This window comes from Vanessa tameamea, chromosome 2 (assembly GCF_037043105.1).
Source record: "Vanessa tameamea isolate UH-Manoa-2023 chromosome 2, ilVanTame1 primary haplotype, whole genome shotgun sequence".
In the NCBI taxonomy this organism is placed as follows: Eukaryota; Metazoa; Arthropoda; class Insecta; order Lepidoptera; family Nymphalidae; genus Vanessa; species Vanessa tameamea.
The window spans coordinates 5,469,014-5,484,914 of record NC_087310.1 but is presented as its reverse complement, the minus strand read 5'-3'; the positions used below and the strand labels follow the sequence as shown (position 1 = coordinate 5,484,914).

The window sequence follows — 15,901 nt, the reverse complement described above, 5'->3', positions numbered from 1 at the left end:
CGTAGTGCGGCCAGTTAAGAAGGCCGACCTGAAGGTGACGGGGCTCGACGACTCCGTCACCTCGGAGAAACTGGCCGCGGCGATCGCGCGCGCAGGCGACTGCTCCATAGAGTCGGTGAAGTGCGGCGTGATGCAGCGCGGACCCGGCTATATGGGGATGGCCCGGGTCACCTGCCCCCTCACGGCAGCGAAAAAGCTGGCCGCTGCCGGTCGCCTCCTCGTCGGGTGGAGCTCGGCCAAGGTGGCCGTCGTGGAGCAGCGCCCTATGCGCTGCTACAAATGTATGGGCCTTGGCCACACGAGGGCGCTCTGCCCGTCGAAGGCGGAGAGGGGTGGCCTGTGCTACCGCTGTGGCTCGGACGGCCACAAGTCAGCGGTATGCACGGCCAAGATGCGCTGCGCGGTCTGCGCGGAGGCCGGGAAGCCCTCCGGGCATCTGATGGGGGCGAGGGATTGCAACCCCCCCATCACGAAGGGTAAGGCGGCTCTAGGAGCCAAGACCGCCCCGCGCGAGGAAAGCCGCCAGGCTACGGAGGGAGCTAGTTCGACTCAAGGATGCCAGAACAAATAAGCTTCCTCCAAACGAACGTCAACCACTCCGCCGGAGCGCAGGACCTACTGCTGCAGTCCATGGCGGAGTGGCAGGTAGACCTGGCGGTGGCCTGCGAGCCCTATTTCGTCCCTCCCCTGCCTCACTGGCTGGGGGACTCGGACGACACCGTGGCGGTCCTCACGAGGAGCGGAACGGGCCCTCCCCTCTCACTCATCGAGAGGGGCTCGGGCTACGTAGTGGTGGGGTGGGGGGAGTACGTCGTCGTCGGTACGTACTTCTCCCCTAACCGCAGCCTGGCTGAGTTCGAGACTTATCTCGGCTTAGTCAGAGCTGCGGTGGCCAGGCAGTCGCCGAAACCGATAATGGTTCTCGGCGACTTAAACGCGAAGTCGCGTGCCTGGGGCAACCCCGCCACGAATCCGCGAGGGAGGGCCGTCCAGGTGTGGGCCCTGCTCTCCGACCTGTCCCTTCTCAACAGGGGGCAGGTTCACACCTGCGTGCGACATCAGGGGGGCTCCGTGGTGGACGTTTCGTTCGCCACCCCTGTCGTAGCACGCAGAGTGGTCGATTGGAGAGTGGAGGAAGAGGTGGAGACTCTATCGGATCACCGGTACATCCGATTCGAGATCTCCACCTCTCGCAGGCCGGCGGAACCCCAGAGGGTGCCGACTACGCTGCCGAGGTGGTCTCTCGGCCAGGTCGATCGAGAGCTGGTCAAGGAGGCCGCCATCGTGCAGCGGTGGGGTTCCGCGGGGAGGACGGAGGGCGCCAGCGCAGAGGAGCTGGCGGGCCGCATGCGCAGTTCGCTCAAGGAGGTCTGCGATGCGGCCATGCCTCGGACCCGGCGCAGGGTTCCGCGCCGGCACGTCTATTGGTGGTCGCCCGAAATCGCCGACCTTCGGGCGACGTGCTGCCGGGCGCGGAGGGCCTACGTCCGCTGTCGAAGGCGCAACGGCCTCGACACGGACCTGGAGGGACAGATGCTGGACGCTTATCGCCAGCTGAAAAAAGATCTGCAGCTGGCGATAAGCAAGGCCAAGGAAAAGGCCAGGGAGGAGCTTCTGGCGGGTCTCAATCGAGACCCGTGGGGGCGCCCGTACCGCGGCGTACGCGGGAAGTTCCGCACCCAAGGCGCCCCCGTCACTGAGACGCTGCCGCCGGAACTCCTCCTGCGCCTGGTCGGGGAACTCTTTCCCCATCCAGGCGAGCATGTCCCTCCGCAGATGGCCCCCCGCTCCGTGATCGAAGACGCAGTGGCTCCACCACTGATCACGGAGCGGGAGATGGAGATGGCCCTCGGCCGCTTGAGGGCCAAGAACACGGCGCCGGGTCCGGACGGGGTTCCAGGGCGTGTTCTGTGCGACGCCCTGGAATTCCTGGGTGCAAGGCTTCGGGAGCTGTTCGACGAGTGTCTGTGCAGCGGGCAGTTTCCGAAGCCTTGGAAAGAGGGGAAATTGGTCCTGTTGCCGAAGGAAGGTCGGCCGATGGATTCCCCTTCGGCATACAGGCCAATAGTGCTGCTGAACGAGACGGGCAAACTCTTCGAGAAGGTCCTCGCAGCCCGTCTCGTTCAGCACCTCGAGGAGGTCGGTCCGGGTCTCTCGGAGGCTCAGTACGGGTTCAGGGCGGGCCGGTCGACGGTCGACGCCCTGGACGCCCTGAAGACTCGGACGACGGAAGCGGTGGCCCGGGGGAAAGTCGTCCTGGCGGTGTCGCTCGACGTGGCGAACGCCTTCAACAGTCTCCCTTTCGAGACGATACGGGAGGCACTCCGATACCATGGGGTGCCGACCTATCTCAGGAGGCTGCTGGAGGCGTACCTCCAGGACAGGGAGATCCTCTGGGCGGGGGTCGATGGGAGGCTGGTCCGGCGTCGGGTAGGCTGCGGCGTTCCACAGGGGTCGGTTCTCGGCCCAATTCTGTGGAACGTCGGTTTCGACTGGCTCCTGCGAGCTCCCGTCCTTCCCGGGATGGGGGTGTTGTGCTACGCTGACGACACCCTCGTCACGGCGACTGGGCGGGACTTTCGGGAGGCGGCTCGCCTCGCCGAGGTCGGAACGGCTCTCACCGTGGACCGTATGGGAATGCTGGGCTTGAGGGTCTCCATATCCAAAACGGAGGCCCTCCTCTTCCACGGTCCACGGAAAGGACCCCCACGAGGGGCGAGTATCACCGTCCAGGGGACGGTGATCAAGGTGCAGGCCCAGATGAAGTATCTGGGCCTCATCCTGGACGGTCGATGGAGCTTCGGGCAGCATTTTGTCCATCTCGGCCCGAGGCTCATCAACGCCGCCGCCGCTCTCGGCCGCCTCCTTCCGAATGTGGGGGGGCCGGGATCGCTATGCCGGCGTCTCTACTCCGGCGTAGTTAGGTCGATGGCGCTGTACGGTGCCCCGATCTGGGTCGACGCCCTCACCGCTGACAACCGGGTCCTGCTGCGAAAGCCGCAGAGGGTCATAGCGGTGAAAGGCGTCAGAGGGTACCGTACGGTGTCGTGGGCTGCGGCGACACTTCTCGCGGGCGATCCGCCCTGGGAGCTCCAGGCGGAGGTGCTCGCGGAAGTGTACCGGTTCCGGGTCGAGGCGAGGAACCGCGGCGACCGTCCAGGGTCGGCGGAGGTCGGGCGGATCAGGGCTCTAGCCCAGCGAGCCCTGATCGCCCGATGGCAGGAGGACCTGGGGTCACCCACGGCGGGCCTGGCGACAGTGGAGGCGATCCGCCCCCACTTGAGTCGCTGGGTCGAGAGGAAGAAGGGCACACTCACCTTCAGGATGACGCAGGTACTTACCGGGCACGGATGCTTCGGTAAGTACCTGCACGGGATAGCGCGGCGGGAGGTGTCACCCTCCTGCCACGAGTGTGGTGCGCCAGTCGACACGGCGCTCCACACCCTGAGTGAGTGTGCTGCGTGGGGGCCCCAGAGGCACACCCTTGCGGCGACTATGGGCGGAGACCTCTCGTTGCCGAGCATCGTCAACGAAATGCTCGGTAACGAGACGTGTTGGTCGGAGATGCGCTCCTTCTGCGAAAACGTGATGTCGCAGAAGGAAGCCGCGGAGCGGGAGCGGGAAGAGGATGCCGCTGCAGACCCGCTCCGCCGAAGACGACCGGGGAGGAGGAAGAAGCGCTACGCGCACCTTCTCCCCCCGCCTCAATAGGCGTCGCAGGGACTAGGGGGGGTCTCAGTACCCCGAGAACCCCCTCTAGGTGTTGGAGGCCCGCATAGGCGGGCCGACCGTCAGGGCGTCACGGTAGCATGCGCAAGCGATCCCGTGGCGCCCGCCGAAAGACGGAGAGGGTACCGCTGGTTTTTTAGTGGGTAAACCCGGCGTACCTGGGCGCACTCGGCGTCCAGGGCTCCGGGGAGTCCCACACACCCCCCCACCTTCCATCACGTGGGGGAAGCGCGTAACGCGTTTTTCCAGCGAGAAAAAAAAAAAAAAAAAAAAAAAAAAGCCCTCCTGGGTAGTACCACTCACTCGTCATACATTCTACCGCCAAGAAGGAATAGTACTTACTATTACATACTATTTAGTATTATTGTGATCCGGTTTGAATAATGAGTGCGCCAGTGTATCTGTAGGCATAACATCTTAGCTTCTAAGGTTGGTGGTGCATTGGTGATGTAATGAATGGTTCATATTTTCCACAGCGCTAATAGCTATGGGCGGTGGTCACCTCTTACCCCAGGTTGTCTAATCTACATCATAAAATAAAACAAAAACAAATAATATTTGCATCTCAGTTGATTTAATTTATCGGTGATGACGATAGACAAAACCCGCACATAAAGAGATAGCGTTATATATATGTATATATAAATTCAAGATTCTGAACGTCGCTGTGAATGTATACAATTTTAATAACCATATCCATTTATATAATTCATAGCTCTTGAACTTCGCTGATAGAATAATTAACAATAATTTATAGTGTCAGAATTTAGAACCGCTTATAATCGCCGGAGAATGGCCCGTACGTAATCGAGTTAGTGACGCTCACGCATACAAAACACGCGCTAAAAGCAATACGATTAAGAAGTTGTTTTTTCATAAATGTATTTATTTAAGCTTTATTTACGGCATTCATTCTAAAGATTTTGATATTAAATTTGATATTAAGCTTAAATTTAATAAATTCCAATCAAAATATGTAGATACATTTTCTACCAGTTTATGAAGTTTATTAAGATATCTTGTAATTTATCCTTTTAATTTTTATTTAACAAGGCGATATTTAAACACTGCTGAAATTAAAAATAATAAATAAATAATTTCTTTGTAATTTATTGTTGTGGTAAATGTGATAAATATTAATATGTAACAAATTCATGTCCCCATAATGAATACTATCAATTTAAATGAACGTTTAAATTGTTGTGACGTGAATACACTTCACGCCAATTACACGCGGTTAACTTAAATTTAATGATTGAACTTGGCTCTGACACGCCGGCCGAAAAGCGCTAGGATTTTGTATCAACAATTACACGCCTTACTTTTTAGTATTATACTAAAAAGTTTTTTGTTTTTAATTATTTTTTTCGTTTAATCGGATTCTTTTTTTAACAATGGTAGTGCTTTATGTCATCTAAGTCAGGCAGTCAGGGTAAGTAAAAACCGCAAGACACACAAGAGTCGGTCATATAAAAGTATTATAATAGAGTCTATGATTTAATTTTAACTTATGTACATACACTATACCCACTTTTAGAACAAGAATGGAAGGCTATTGTTCCTGCCTGGGTGTGCCATTCACTGACAATTTATTCCATCTTCAAACAGTTATAATTTTTATTGCTGTATTTCGTATTCAAGAGTGAGATGATGTTATATCTGGGGTCACGTGGTCACAATGCCAGTATCTTTTTCTTTACTAATAATTTGCAACCGTTCGAAACCGGGACGTGTGTCTAGTGTATTATATACCTTACAGGTTTATTTAAATGAGTTATAAAAAAGGTCACATTTATTAAAATCATACTAGTTTATGTTTTTGGCTTGTTGTCGTCGTTGTTTTTATAAAGTGTATGGGGAGGAGGATTTATTTGTACTAAGTTTTTATTAATTGGCCTTGGGAAATATTTGTGAAGGTGAAATTGATTTTGAAGTAATTTCTAGATGAGTTACAAACTTGAAATTTTGAATATTGTCATTAATTGGACGACAAGCTAGGCTAGGCTACTAATATGTATATAAAAAAATATTTATATATACATGATAAGTGGTTATATAATTTTATAAATAAATAATTCAAAATTCGCTTTTAATAAAATAACGTAGCTAAACATAACCGATTCATAAACTATATCTTACGAGCAGATGTCACGTATAATTGTTGCCCAATATCATAATGTATTTTTATATGAAATATATAACATAAACTAATACATACAAATCAAAAACACACTGCAGTTTTTTTTCTAAGTTATATATAATTAAAAAAGTTAATTCCAAAACACGTCACTATCGCTACAGTTTTAATAGGAAATAATAAACAAAATTAAATCAACTCGTGGCAAGCAAGGATGACGAGTACAACAAATTAAACGCAAACTATAATAATATTATGGTATAAACAACATATCATATATATCTAAACATTACAAAAACATTTCAGATTAATGAAGTAAGTCCACGTCCGTTTTGCAATTTGATAATTATATTCCATCGAAAAAACTGCATTATAATGCATCGTTTTGATGAGGAGATATAAGTCTCAAGGACCGTGCATTTGGTAGTGGCTTTAAGCACAAGCGGCTTCAGCTATTAACCAGAGCACGTCAAGCACTTGTACGCCATTTGTCATTTGTTTGTTATTCTTTCCAGACCTATTTTTCCCACTTTGAACTGGAGTATTACTTTTGTGTTTAACCGTCTCGTTTGTTTAGTCGTATTCATACTTCATTCCATGTCCTTATGGTGTGTTCAAATCTATAGTCAGGCTAGAAAAAGCTATTGAGTTTCTCTGTTAAAAAATGTTCTATGGTTGTTTGGAGTTACAAAGTTGGTTGATACACTCTCGCCTCGAAAAACACGTAAAGAATGTGCTGTCGTCTTGCACTTGATATCTGTGTGGCCGTGACGGATCTCTGTCCCATCGAACTTTGCGAGTGACGTATTAGAATGCATGATGCTGAAGGGTATGCATTTGTCTATTCTCCATTGAGAATATATAATCCTAGCAGCACAAAAGTAGTAGATATTCAAATTTTTCTTTGGCCCTTTACTTAAACTCCGATTTATAAATACCTCAATATGAAATAGCAATATTCGTATGTATTTTCTCATGTGAATAACGGATATTACTTCAAAACTTTCACCGCTGCATCGAACTTGGCAACTAGTTTTACAGCGTTCCAAACTTTTTCACATTAGCAAACTATTTCGCTGGCCATAAATTTTAAAATGCAAAACATCTGCAGCGAACGTGGGCGAGATTAAAAAGGTCGGTTCTAAAGACCATTTAAATTTAAAGCTGTAGATTAAAGGCGATCTGTCACGAACATTACGCATTCGCACTTTACTATAGAAGGTAATCCTGCACTTGAAATATGTTTGGGGTGGTTCAGAGATCGAACGCGGCACATCCAATTCAGTGTATAGCGAAAGATTAACGCGTTTTCAAGGGGCTGAACTAAATGAGGTACGGTGTGATTGGTCGAACTTTGAAGAGTTTTTTTAGTTAGGAAGAATATATTTGAATTTCGATAATTCTTTATCTATAGTGATTAGTATCAATGAGAAAAAAAAAGCGGTATTTACTTTAAAAAAATATATATATTTTTATTTTTTTTAATGAATACCGAATAAATTGAAGATTCGATTCAAAATTATATTCATTTTTTTTATTTTTTATAAACATATCTTACAAATATCAAGAATTTTGCAGCTATAACAACTCGAGATTAAAATAAGGGTGTTGCTCATTCCCCAAAGGCAGGGTTACGAAAATTAGACCCACGAGAGCTTACTGCATCCGACGCTTCAACCCGGACCTGCATATGTGCATAGAATAGAACCGCGTTATACGCGCGTGAGCAGTTAATATTTTTTATTTCATTTAATTTGCACAGATTTTATACAACTGAATACACTTATCATTAACGATGTGATAAAACACTGATATCGCTAAATGTTAACAATTGGAGATAAACTTGGTAATTAATATAAAATGTGATAAAAACTACACCATCTATGAAACACTTTACTATTAAGACCATAAACCATCATCATTTATGCAATGCCACATACAAACTTTAGTATCTATCAAATATTGTATGATTTTGTGTCATACAACTTTTATTGACAATATTACTGCGACTAAAGTTCGAGACTTTATTACTACTAAAGTTACTACTATTAATACTGATATAATATTAGGTATAAAACCTTGTTATATAAGGTGTAAAATACCTTATATTTATATTATAATTATACGCTAAGTGGCCGATGACCAGTTATTAACTAATTTATTATATTATAGAATGCTTTTTTATGATATAAATGGCAAACGATTTGCAAGTGCACTGTCGGCCATTAAAAAATGTGTACGCTCTTTTCTTAAAGGTTCCCAAGTCGTATCGGTTAGGAAAAACAGCCGGCGAAAGCTAGTTCCACAGAGTGGTTGTGCGAGGCGGAAAATGCCTTAGAAATCGCGTTGTTGTGGATTTTCGGACATCTAGTTGGTGCGGATGAAACTCAGCGGCCGAAATTAATATAACAAATTTCTCGGAACATACCTCGTGAACAATGCGGTAGAAGTTGCAGAGTGATCCAACATCTCTACGCAAAGCCAAAGGATCAAGCAGATCGGAAAGGGCTTGATTGTCGATAATTCGAGCCGCTCTGCGTTGGATGTTACTGGGAAGCAACCGCTCAGAGGTGAGAGCAGTACTCCATGTGACTCCGAATTTGTCCTTGTATAGTTTTAGGAGATGGACCGACGTGAAGTACCGTCTTGCCTCGCCGAAATTTATTCGATTTATTGCACAAATATATGAGATAATATAAATTTATTGTTTGTATATTTTCAATGCGTGGTCTTTTAACAACAACATTTAAAAAATATAATATCAATATTAGTGTATATTTAAAGTGACATCTGCTTAAAACCATTCACATTGTACCGGGGTTTGCAATGAAGTTATCAAGATATTCGGGCCCCTCACTGCGGGGGTCCAAGCAAAAAACCTAACACGTCACAGAATTGCATTACGTTTACTGGGGGAGGTCTGCAAATAGAGAATAATGTATAACTGTCTTATTCATACTGTTAAAAGTTTAAACTCCCTCTATTGACTGAACAATCGTAGGGAGCAAATGTTAAATGCGCAAACCAGTTAAACGTCATTGTGTCCAAAATAATGTATTGTATACACACGTACGCTGATACTATAAAATACTGCACTTGTATTTGTATTTCTTCTTTCAAAATAGCACATAATTTTCTAATGTCACCTCTTTGAGCTTTAGAATTCAATACTTTTTATTTCTCTTTGAGCTGATGCGTTCTCGACTTCAGAAGCGCATCAGTGGATATGAGGACAGATTTCTTTGACGGTAGTCTCGTAAGGTCTTTATTTCAAAATATGGAGAGGTCTTAAGTTAACAATATATCGATTTTTTTTGAAGAACAGTTCGTTCGGTTTCTGTATTATGTTTCATATTGGAAACTTTAGGATCCATATTTAAGTAAAACCATGATTATTATAAACATTAAAGGGAGGATATTATGTTTAAAATATTCAATTTATGTAAATAATATCATTTGTATTTAGCTTAGACAAAATTATACAATTGACACGTGTAATTCCCTTATGTAACTTTACATTATTCAAAAAAACATAACTACCAAATATTAAGAAAAATGTAGAACGTCATTTATCATCATTGCATGATGTAGTCGTTTGATCTCTTTGGGATGTGCTCCGAAACAAATGACGAAAGCTTGTTTTAAACATCGTTGACATGGGATACCTTAGCAGGAATAAAACTAATTTTAAATACTAACAAAAAGTAAATAAAAACGAACAACTCTATTTGAAGTATATCAATAGAGTATAGTTAATAATATAATTAGTGATTACATTCATGTACTTTAAAATTAAAAAAGCCTGACTAAAAAATATTGGCATGAATTTTATCGTTATATTTCTGTTAGTTGTTATCATTTTCATCTCTATACGTTTAACAATATGATCGATTTTCCCATGTTGGGTTGACAATTTTGTCTTATAATTCCTCTGATTTAAGGACTGGGTATCGGAAAAGCAGGTTGTTCTATTGTTATCAGTGATGACTTCTGCTCCAAATCCTTCTCATTAGCCGAGGAAACAATGCGACTTGTCGATTCCTGTTTGTACTTCGGTTGCTTTTTAAAATAGACCAACTATTTTTAAGTAGACTTATATAAACAAGGAACATTTTTTTTAATCCAATGTAAATTAGGTGATTCGAGATCGAGATAGAACAGGTACATCTTTATCGAAGATTGTGGGTTTAAATTCGAGACAACATTTCAGTTTTAATATTTTGTACTTATAATCATAAGATTATAAGTTTTTAAAACGTGTGGTAGTCTACATGTATCTGGCGATATTCTTCCACGTGTACCGATCCGCACTGGAGCAGCTTGATACCAGAACAAACATAAACCTCCTCCTTAAGAAGAGAAGAGTCTGCCCAGCGGTGGGAAAAGTACAGGCTGTTACTAGGAATTGAGCACTGACAATATAATATATAACTATAATATTAGAAGTAGGCATATGATATATTTTGACCTTTTCGAACAATTTGTACGAATTTTATTCGAAATGAAATTTGTACTAAAATAATACTAAAGTCGACTTGTTCGCTGTCGTAATTATTTTGCGTTTCAAATAAAAATATATTTCATACGGTTTTATTCGTTGCAAAAGTATTTAATGCAAACAATTTTATTGCTTCAAAAACTTGCAGCACAAAAATCTTTTGGAATATGTCCAAAGAGACTTTTTGTTTTTGCAATTTTTATTTAGATATAAAATAATAGAGTTTTTACTTTTACTGCTACGATTAACTAAATTTAAAATATATACCTAATACAACGGAAAGATTTAAACTATGTGGAATTCAGAAAAACTCAAATGGGTTTTTTTTATTTTAGGATTTTATACGAATAGACTAAAAACTAGTTCAAAGTCGGTGTTGGTTACAACTGTCATATCTGTAATGAAATCAAAGTTCAGTGTAACAATTCAAGTTAAGTTATTTGTAAGTTAATTTGACAGTGAATACTGCTTTTATTAAATATAATCTATTAAATGGCTCTGCAATTTGTAACTCGGAATCATTAATATATATTTTATTAAATAAAAATATACGTAAGTATTCCCAAATCTCTATTAGGTTGTCATCTAACAAATTATCGACATCGGTTCTCACGTTATATATATTCCCGATTTTTGTAAAAATAGTATATTATATGAAAAAAAAATATTAAGATAATTAAATGCACCTAGGGACTTTAGTCAACAGAATTTATTTTAAAACATCCAAATTGGTTTATCATCAGTTTTAGAGTAATCGGTAAACATATATAACAAAAACATATAGATTTTTGAATATTTCTTTTATTTTGATATGATAGAAAAAATATGTGTTAACCTAAAATATAACAATAAATTGGTAAAAAAATCTATTAGCTAATAAGATACTATTATTAAATAATAAACAAATTCCTTAAAACATTAGGATCACAATTACAAATATTATATATATATATATATATATATATACATTTTTTTATGATATGATATGCGGACGAGCAAATGGTGGCCCCTGATGGTAAGTGGTCAACACAGCCCATAGACAATGGCGTTGTAAGAAATATTAACCATTCCTTACATCATCAATGCGCCTCCAACCTCGGGAACTAAGATGTTACGTCCCTTGTGCCTGTAGCTACACTGGCTCACTCACCCTTCAAACCGGAACACAACAATACTGAGTACTGCTGGCGGTAGAATATCCTATGAGTGGGTGGTATCTACCCAGGTGGGCTTGCACAAAGCCCTAACACCAAGTAAATAAAAACATATTCTGAATGTAAAAAATCTCCATACACATTATCTGATCAAACACCACACTAGTATAATAGTTCGTATTGTGGGCTCAGAGCCTTTGCCTGAACACAGCATTATGAAATCGTTCATTTCCCGTTCAGGAGGTTAAAAAAAGTTTTTGAGTAACAAAGGATAGAGCCATGGAGGCATTTGAACTCGGTATTAATCAATGAAGTTCTGAAGCGATAGTTCCCACAAAGGAAATAATTGAGTCGGGAGATGGCTGAAGCTCGCTGAAATATTGACCTAAGTGATGAGAGTTTTTTATCGAAATCATTTGTAGACATCGAATTCACCTATTGTACTCTATTCGCAGTATGTCAGGTAATACTAATGTTACTAGTAGTAATATACTTTTTCTAAAAAGATTCGTAATTGATAAAAACAAATGAGTATTATTTCTATAGGCCTTAAGTGAGTTGGTAGCAAAAAATTAAATATTCATTCAATTAAACATTTAGTGATTAATGATAATATTCTAAGTATAGAGTTAGTTTTTGGCTGCTTAAATTGTGGTTCCGTCACAGTCGAATCTATGTATCCATTTCTCGAGCCGAATAGGGGAAATTTTTGTTAAACATATCTGTCAATATAACATCCAAGCAGACACCAACCAGCAAAAGCATTCCCAAATAAAACAGACTCATTAAGAACATTGAGAAATCCAAAATAGTTAAGATAAGGGAAGCGAATGAATTTGAAATATTCGCACAAGTAAAAAAAAAAGTTCATTCCAATAGCTCAAGTAAAATAAACACATATAAAGAAGTTTTCAAATTTATCGTCTTCTCTAACTTTCGGTACTACCCGCACCTGGTGAGCATTAGTTCTCTTCAGTTCTTCACTTAAACTACAAAACCCGTCGGCTTACGCCTCGTTATTGAATTGTAGCAGTCGTGAGACAGCTAACTGCAATAGATTCTCATTGAATCCTGGGTATATTGCCTCTTCTGTCAACAATGGTCCCTTGATCGGTGAAACAGTATTCAGCGACACAGCTAACTCCGGTTTACCCTGCATTCACAATAAACGCTTTCGCTATTTTTGAATTGATTCTTTTTTTTGAAAATCGCAATATTAGTTAGAAATAATTTGTTAGTTAGTTATATTATAGAAATTAAAATTACAATGAAAATTCTACGACCTGAATTTGTTAAATTATACTAATGTTATAAATGCCAAAGTAATTCTGACGTCTGTCTGTCTGTTGCTTTCTCACGGCCAAACCACTAAATCGAATTTGATGAAATTTAGTATGAAACAAGTTTGAACTCCAAGGAGTCCTTTCTATATATAGACTCCTTTTTTGCCTAATACTTGACAACCGACCCTTAAAATGCGAGCGAAGCCGCAAACGTTAACTAGTATGAAATAAAAAAAAAATATATGTAAAAGATACCTGTCTATCTAATATAATTTATGGAAAACGAATAGATTAATATTTATAATACATAATATGATATGAAAAATATCTATTTAGATTTCGTTTCAGTGTGTTTTTTAACAAGTAAAACAACAACCGATACAACACAATAAATCTTATATTTTTATACTCATACCTTTATCTTAAATAGCTCAGTGTTAGTGTTCGCAGTGCATATATTTGTATGTTAGTCAATGTAATGAAAATATTTGTGTTTTCAAAGGCTAATAAAAACACTGAATGTCACTGCGCCGAGGAGATATGGACATTGTCATACAAAATTAGATGTATTTCGTCAGGTAGTTCGTGAACTTTTTTATAAAGGTTCAATAAACAGATTAGTGGTATTGGCTTTTAGTGGACATAAGGGAAGCTAAAAGCGGTGACTAGGGAAACATAAACTGGAGATGACGTTTTTTATTTAATCATATTTTACGTGACTTACCGACCGCCTGTGGTTTCGCCCGCATCACCATAAGTATGTTAATATTAACTTCAATACACAAATGTTTTTAGTTTTCAAATGATGGGGGTCGGATTATAAGAAATATGTCTTGGGAACTGCCCGCATTATTTTAGTCTACAGTAATACTATTATATTATGAACGACTACAATTTACAAATAGAACTACTAAATGTCATTTATTATCTAACTAAATACATATTACTTTTTTTATACCATATGCTCGTCCGCCAACATATACCATGTTGGCGGACGAGCATATGTGCCACCCGATGGTAAGTGGTCACCACCGCCCATACACGATGGCGCTATAAGAATTTTTAACCATTCCTTACATCGCCAATGCGGCACCAACCTTGGGAACCAAGATGTTATGTCCCTTGTGTCTGTAGCTACACTGGCTCACTCACCCTTCAAACCGAAACACAACAATACCGACTACTGATGTTTGGCGGCAGAATATCTGATGAGTGGGTGGTACCTACCCCGACGGGCTTGCACAAAGCCCTACCACCAAGTATATTTAAGAAAGGTTTTTACATAAACTGTGGTACTAAAAAAAATGTTGTTAGGCATTACTCGTATTTTACATTGTATTCATTGAAATAACGGTATATTATATCGAGATAATGATTTTCTTCATTTTTTTTTTGCGTCGTTCTCGGTTCGATATATAAACATACTTAAAAATATTTTGTATGATTGTATGTTTTTGAAGGGAATTTTATTTGTAAATTTATAAATAATCTCAGCGATTATCGTCTATTCCTGAAAATAGGACAGCTAATGTACATGCTGTTCTGTGTTTGATCGTAAATATTTTTCTAAAATTTATCATGACAAAGTTCTCAACTAAGAGAAAACAAGAAACTCGTTAAAACCGTTTCATCACAAAATCCACTTAAAACGTTGGAAAACAGACATCTTGACGAAAGTTAAGAAAAACTTGTCTGACAGTTATAAAACTCCATAAAATAAAAAGGAAAGCCGTCCAGGGAAATGATCTCGACTTCACCGACAACTTGAATTAGATCGTCCGACATTCATAAACGTGATCGTCATATTTCTCCTGCCCTACTTTGTTTGTCGCGAAGTTTTATTTGTTTATTTATCGAATTGGAGACTTGTATCTTAAGTTAAATTTAGTTTTACGGTATTTTTAATTGAGTTTGTTATTTGATATATTTTGATCAACCGCCAGTGAAAATTCAAAGTATTATCGAGTACGGAGTTATTTTATTTATCAAATTGAAACATTGCTGTGTACTGAGTATATTTATAAGATGTTATTGCATATCTGGTAAAATTAATGGAGTAAATATAGCTAAGAAGGAACGTAGCGGTAACCATTGACAATAAAACATAAGTTTGAAGTATTAAACGCAAAGCGCAAACTTGAAATCTCTTAGCGCAAAACTGAGTAAATGTATTAAAATTGCAACTTCAGACAATATTTTCTTTTATTTCTAATAATTACTATTTTCAAGATGAAATCCTCATTGTCCTTCCAAGTATTTATGTAAATTACATAACTAGGTACATCACTGTACTAGGGGTATACGTCAGGATTTAACCCACAAATTACAGAATAGTACGATACATACCGTATGTGGCCCCTTTTCTTCTAATCGTCAAGGATTTACTAGCATATATTGCCTGAATAAAAAAAGTCGTTCATTTTTACATTTACCATTTCGATTTGTGATTGCCCAGAACCAGAACATGAACAACTTGGGTTTGAAATTTATCTCGTGCTTATCGATGAAGGAAAACAGCGTGAATATTTACATCCGACACATGCAATCCACATGTGTATCCACTGTATTGGAATAGCGTGGTGGAATTAATTCCAAGCTTTCTGTACAAAGGAAAAGGCCGTAGTTCAGCAACGGGTCGTTTACTTTACTTTTAATACAATTTTAAATGAAATTACAATTTTTATAGTATTTTTTCCGTTTTTATTATTCGATTGCCTTCTACATTCAAAACGATGTCATCCCCTCAGCTGTCAATGATCACTTCGTGATCCTACATCGGGCGTAATACGACGCCACGTTGCTGACCCTACCTCGCTTGCCACGGTGGGGATGCGTGGTCACGTACTAGTATGAAAATAACGAGATGTGTTAACTGTTAGGGTTTACGCGTCGCTTGCTTTACAATAATTTTGACAAATCAATTCGTTATTGAGAGATAAAATTACTTTTATTTCAGAACTTGTGGATTAGAAGTTGTTCTGAAATGAATATTCAGATGTAACATATACGTGATGATAAAGTTGTATGTGAGATGTTTGACGTTCTATGTAGATATTTATGTTTTAATAAATGGAATTACGAAAGTATGTAATTACTTATT

At 40.8% G+C, this 15,901-nt stretch overlaps 1 protein-coding gene across 1 annotated transcript; it reads left to right on the top strand.

The window, feature by feature from the left end:
- Window positions 1-630: 630 nt before the first annotated feature.
- On the top strand, window positions 631-15,788 carry LOC113403546 (uncharacterized). The gene is made up of 2 exons (XM_064216202.1): window positions 631-1,163; window positions 15,758-15,788. Exons 1-2 carry the CDS (start codon window positions 631-633, stop codon window positions 15,786-15,788), a joined length of 564 nt encoding a protein of 187 aa, XP_064072272.1.
- Window positions 15,789-15,901: the final 113 nt, after the last annotated feature.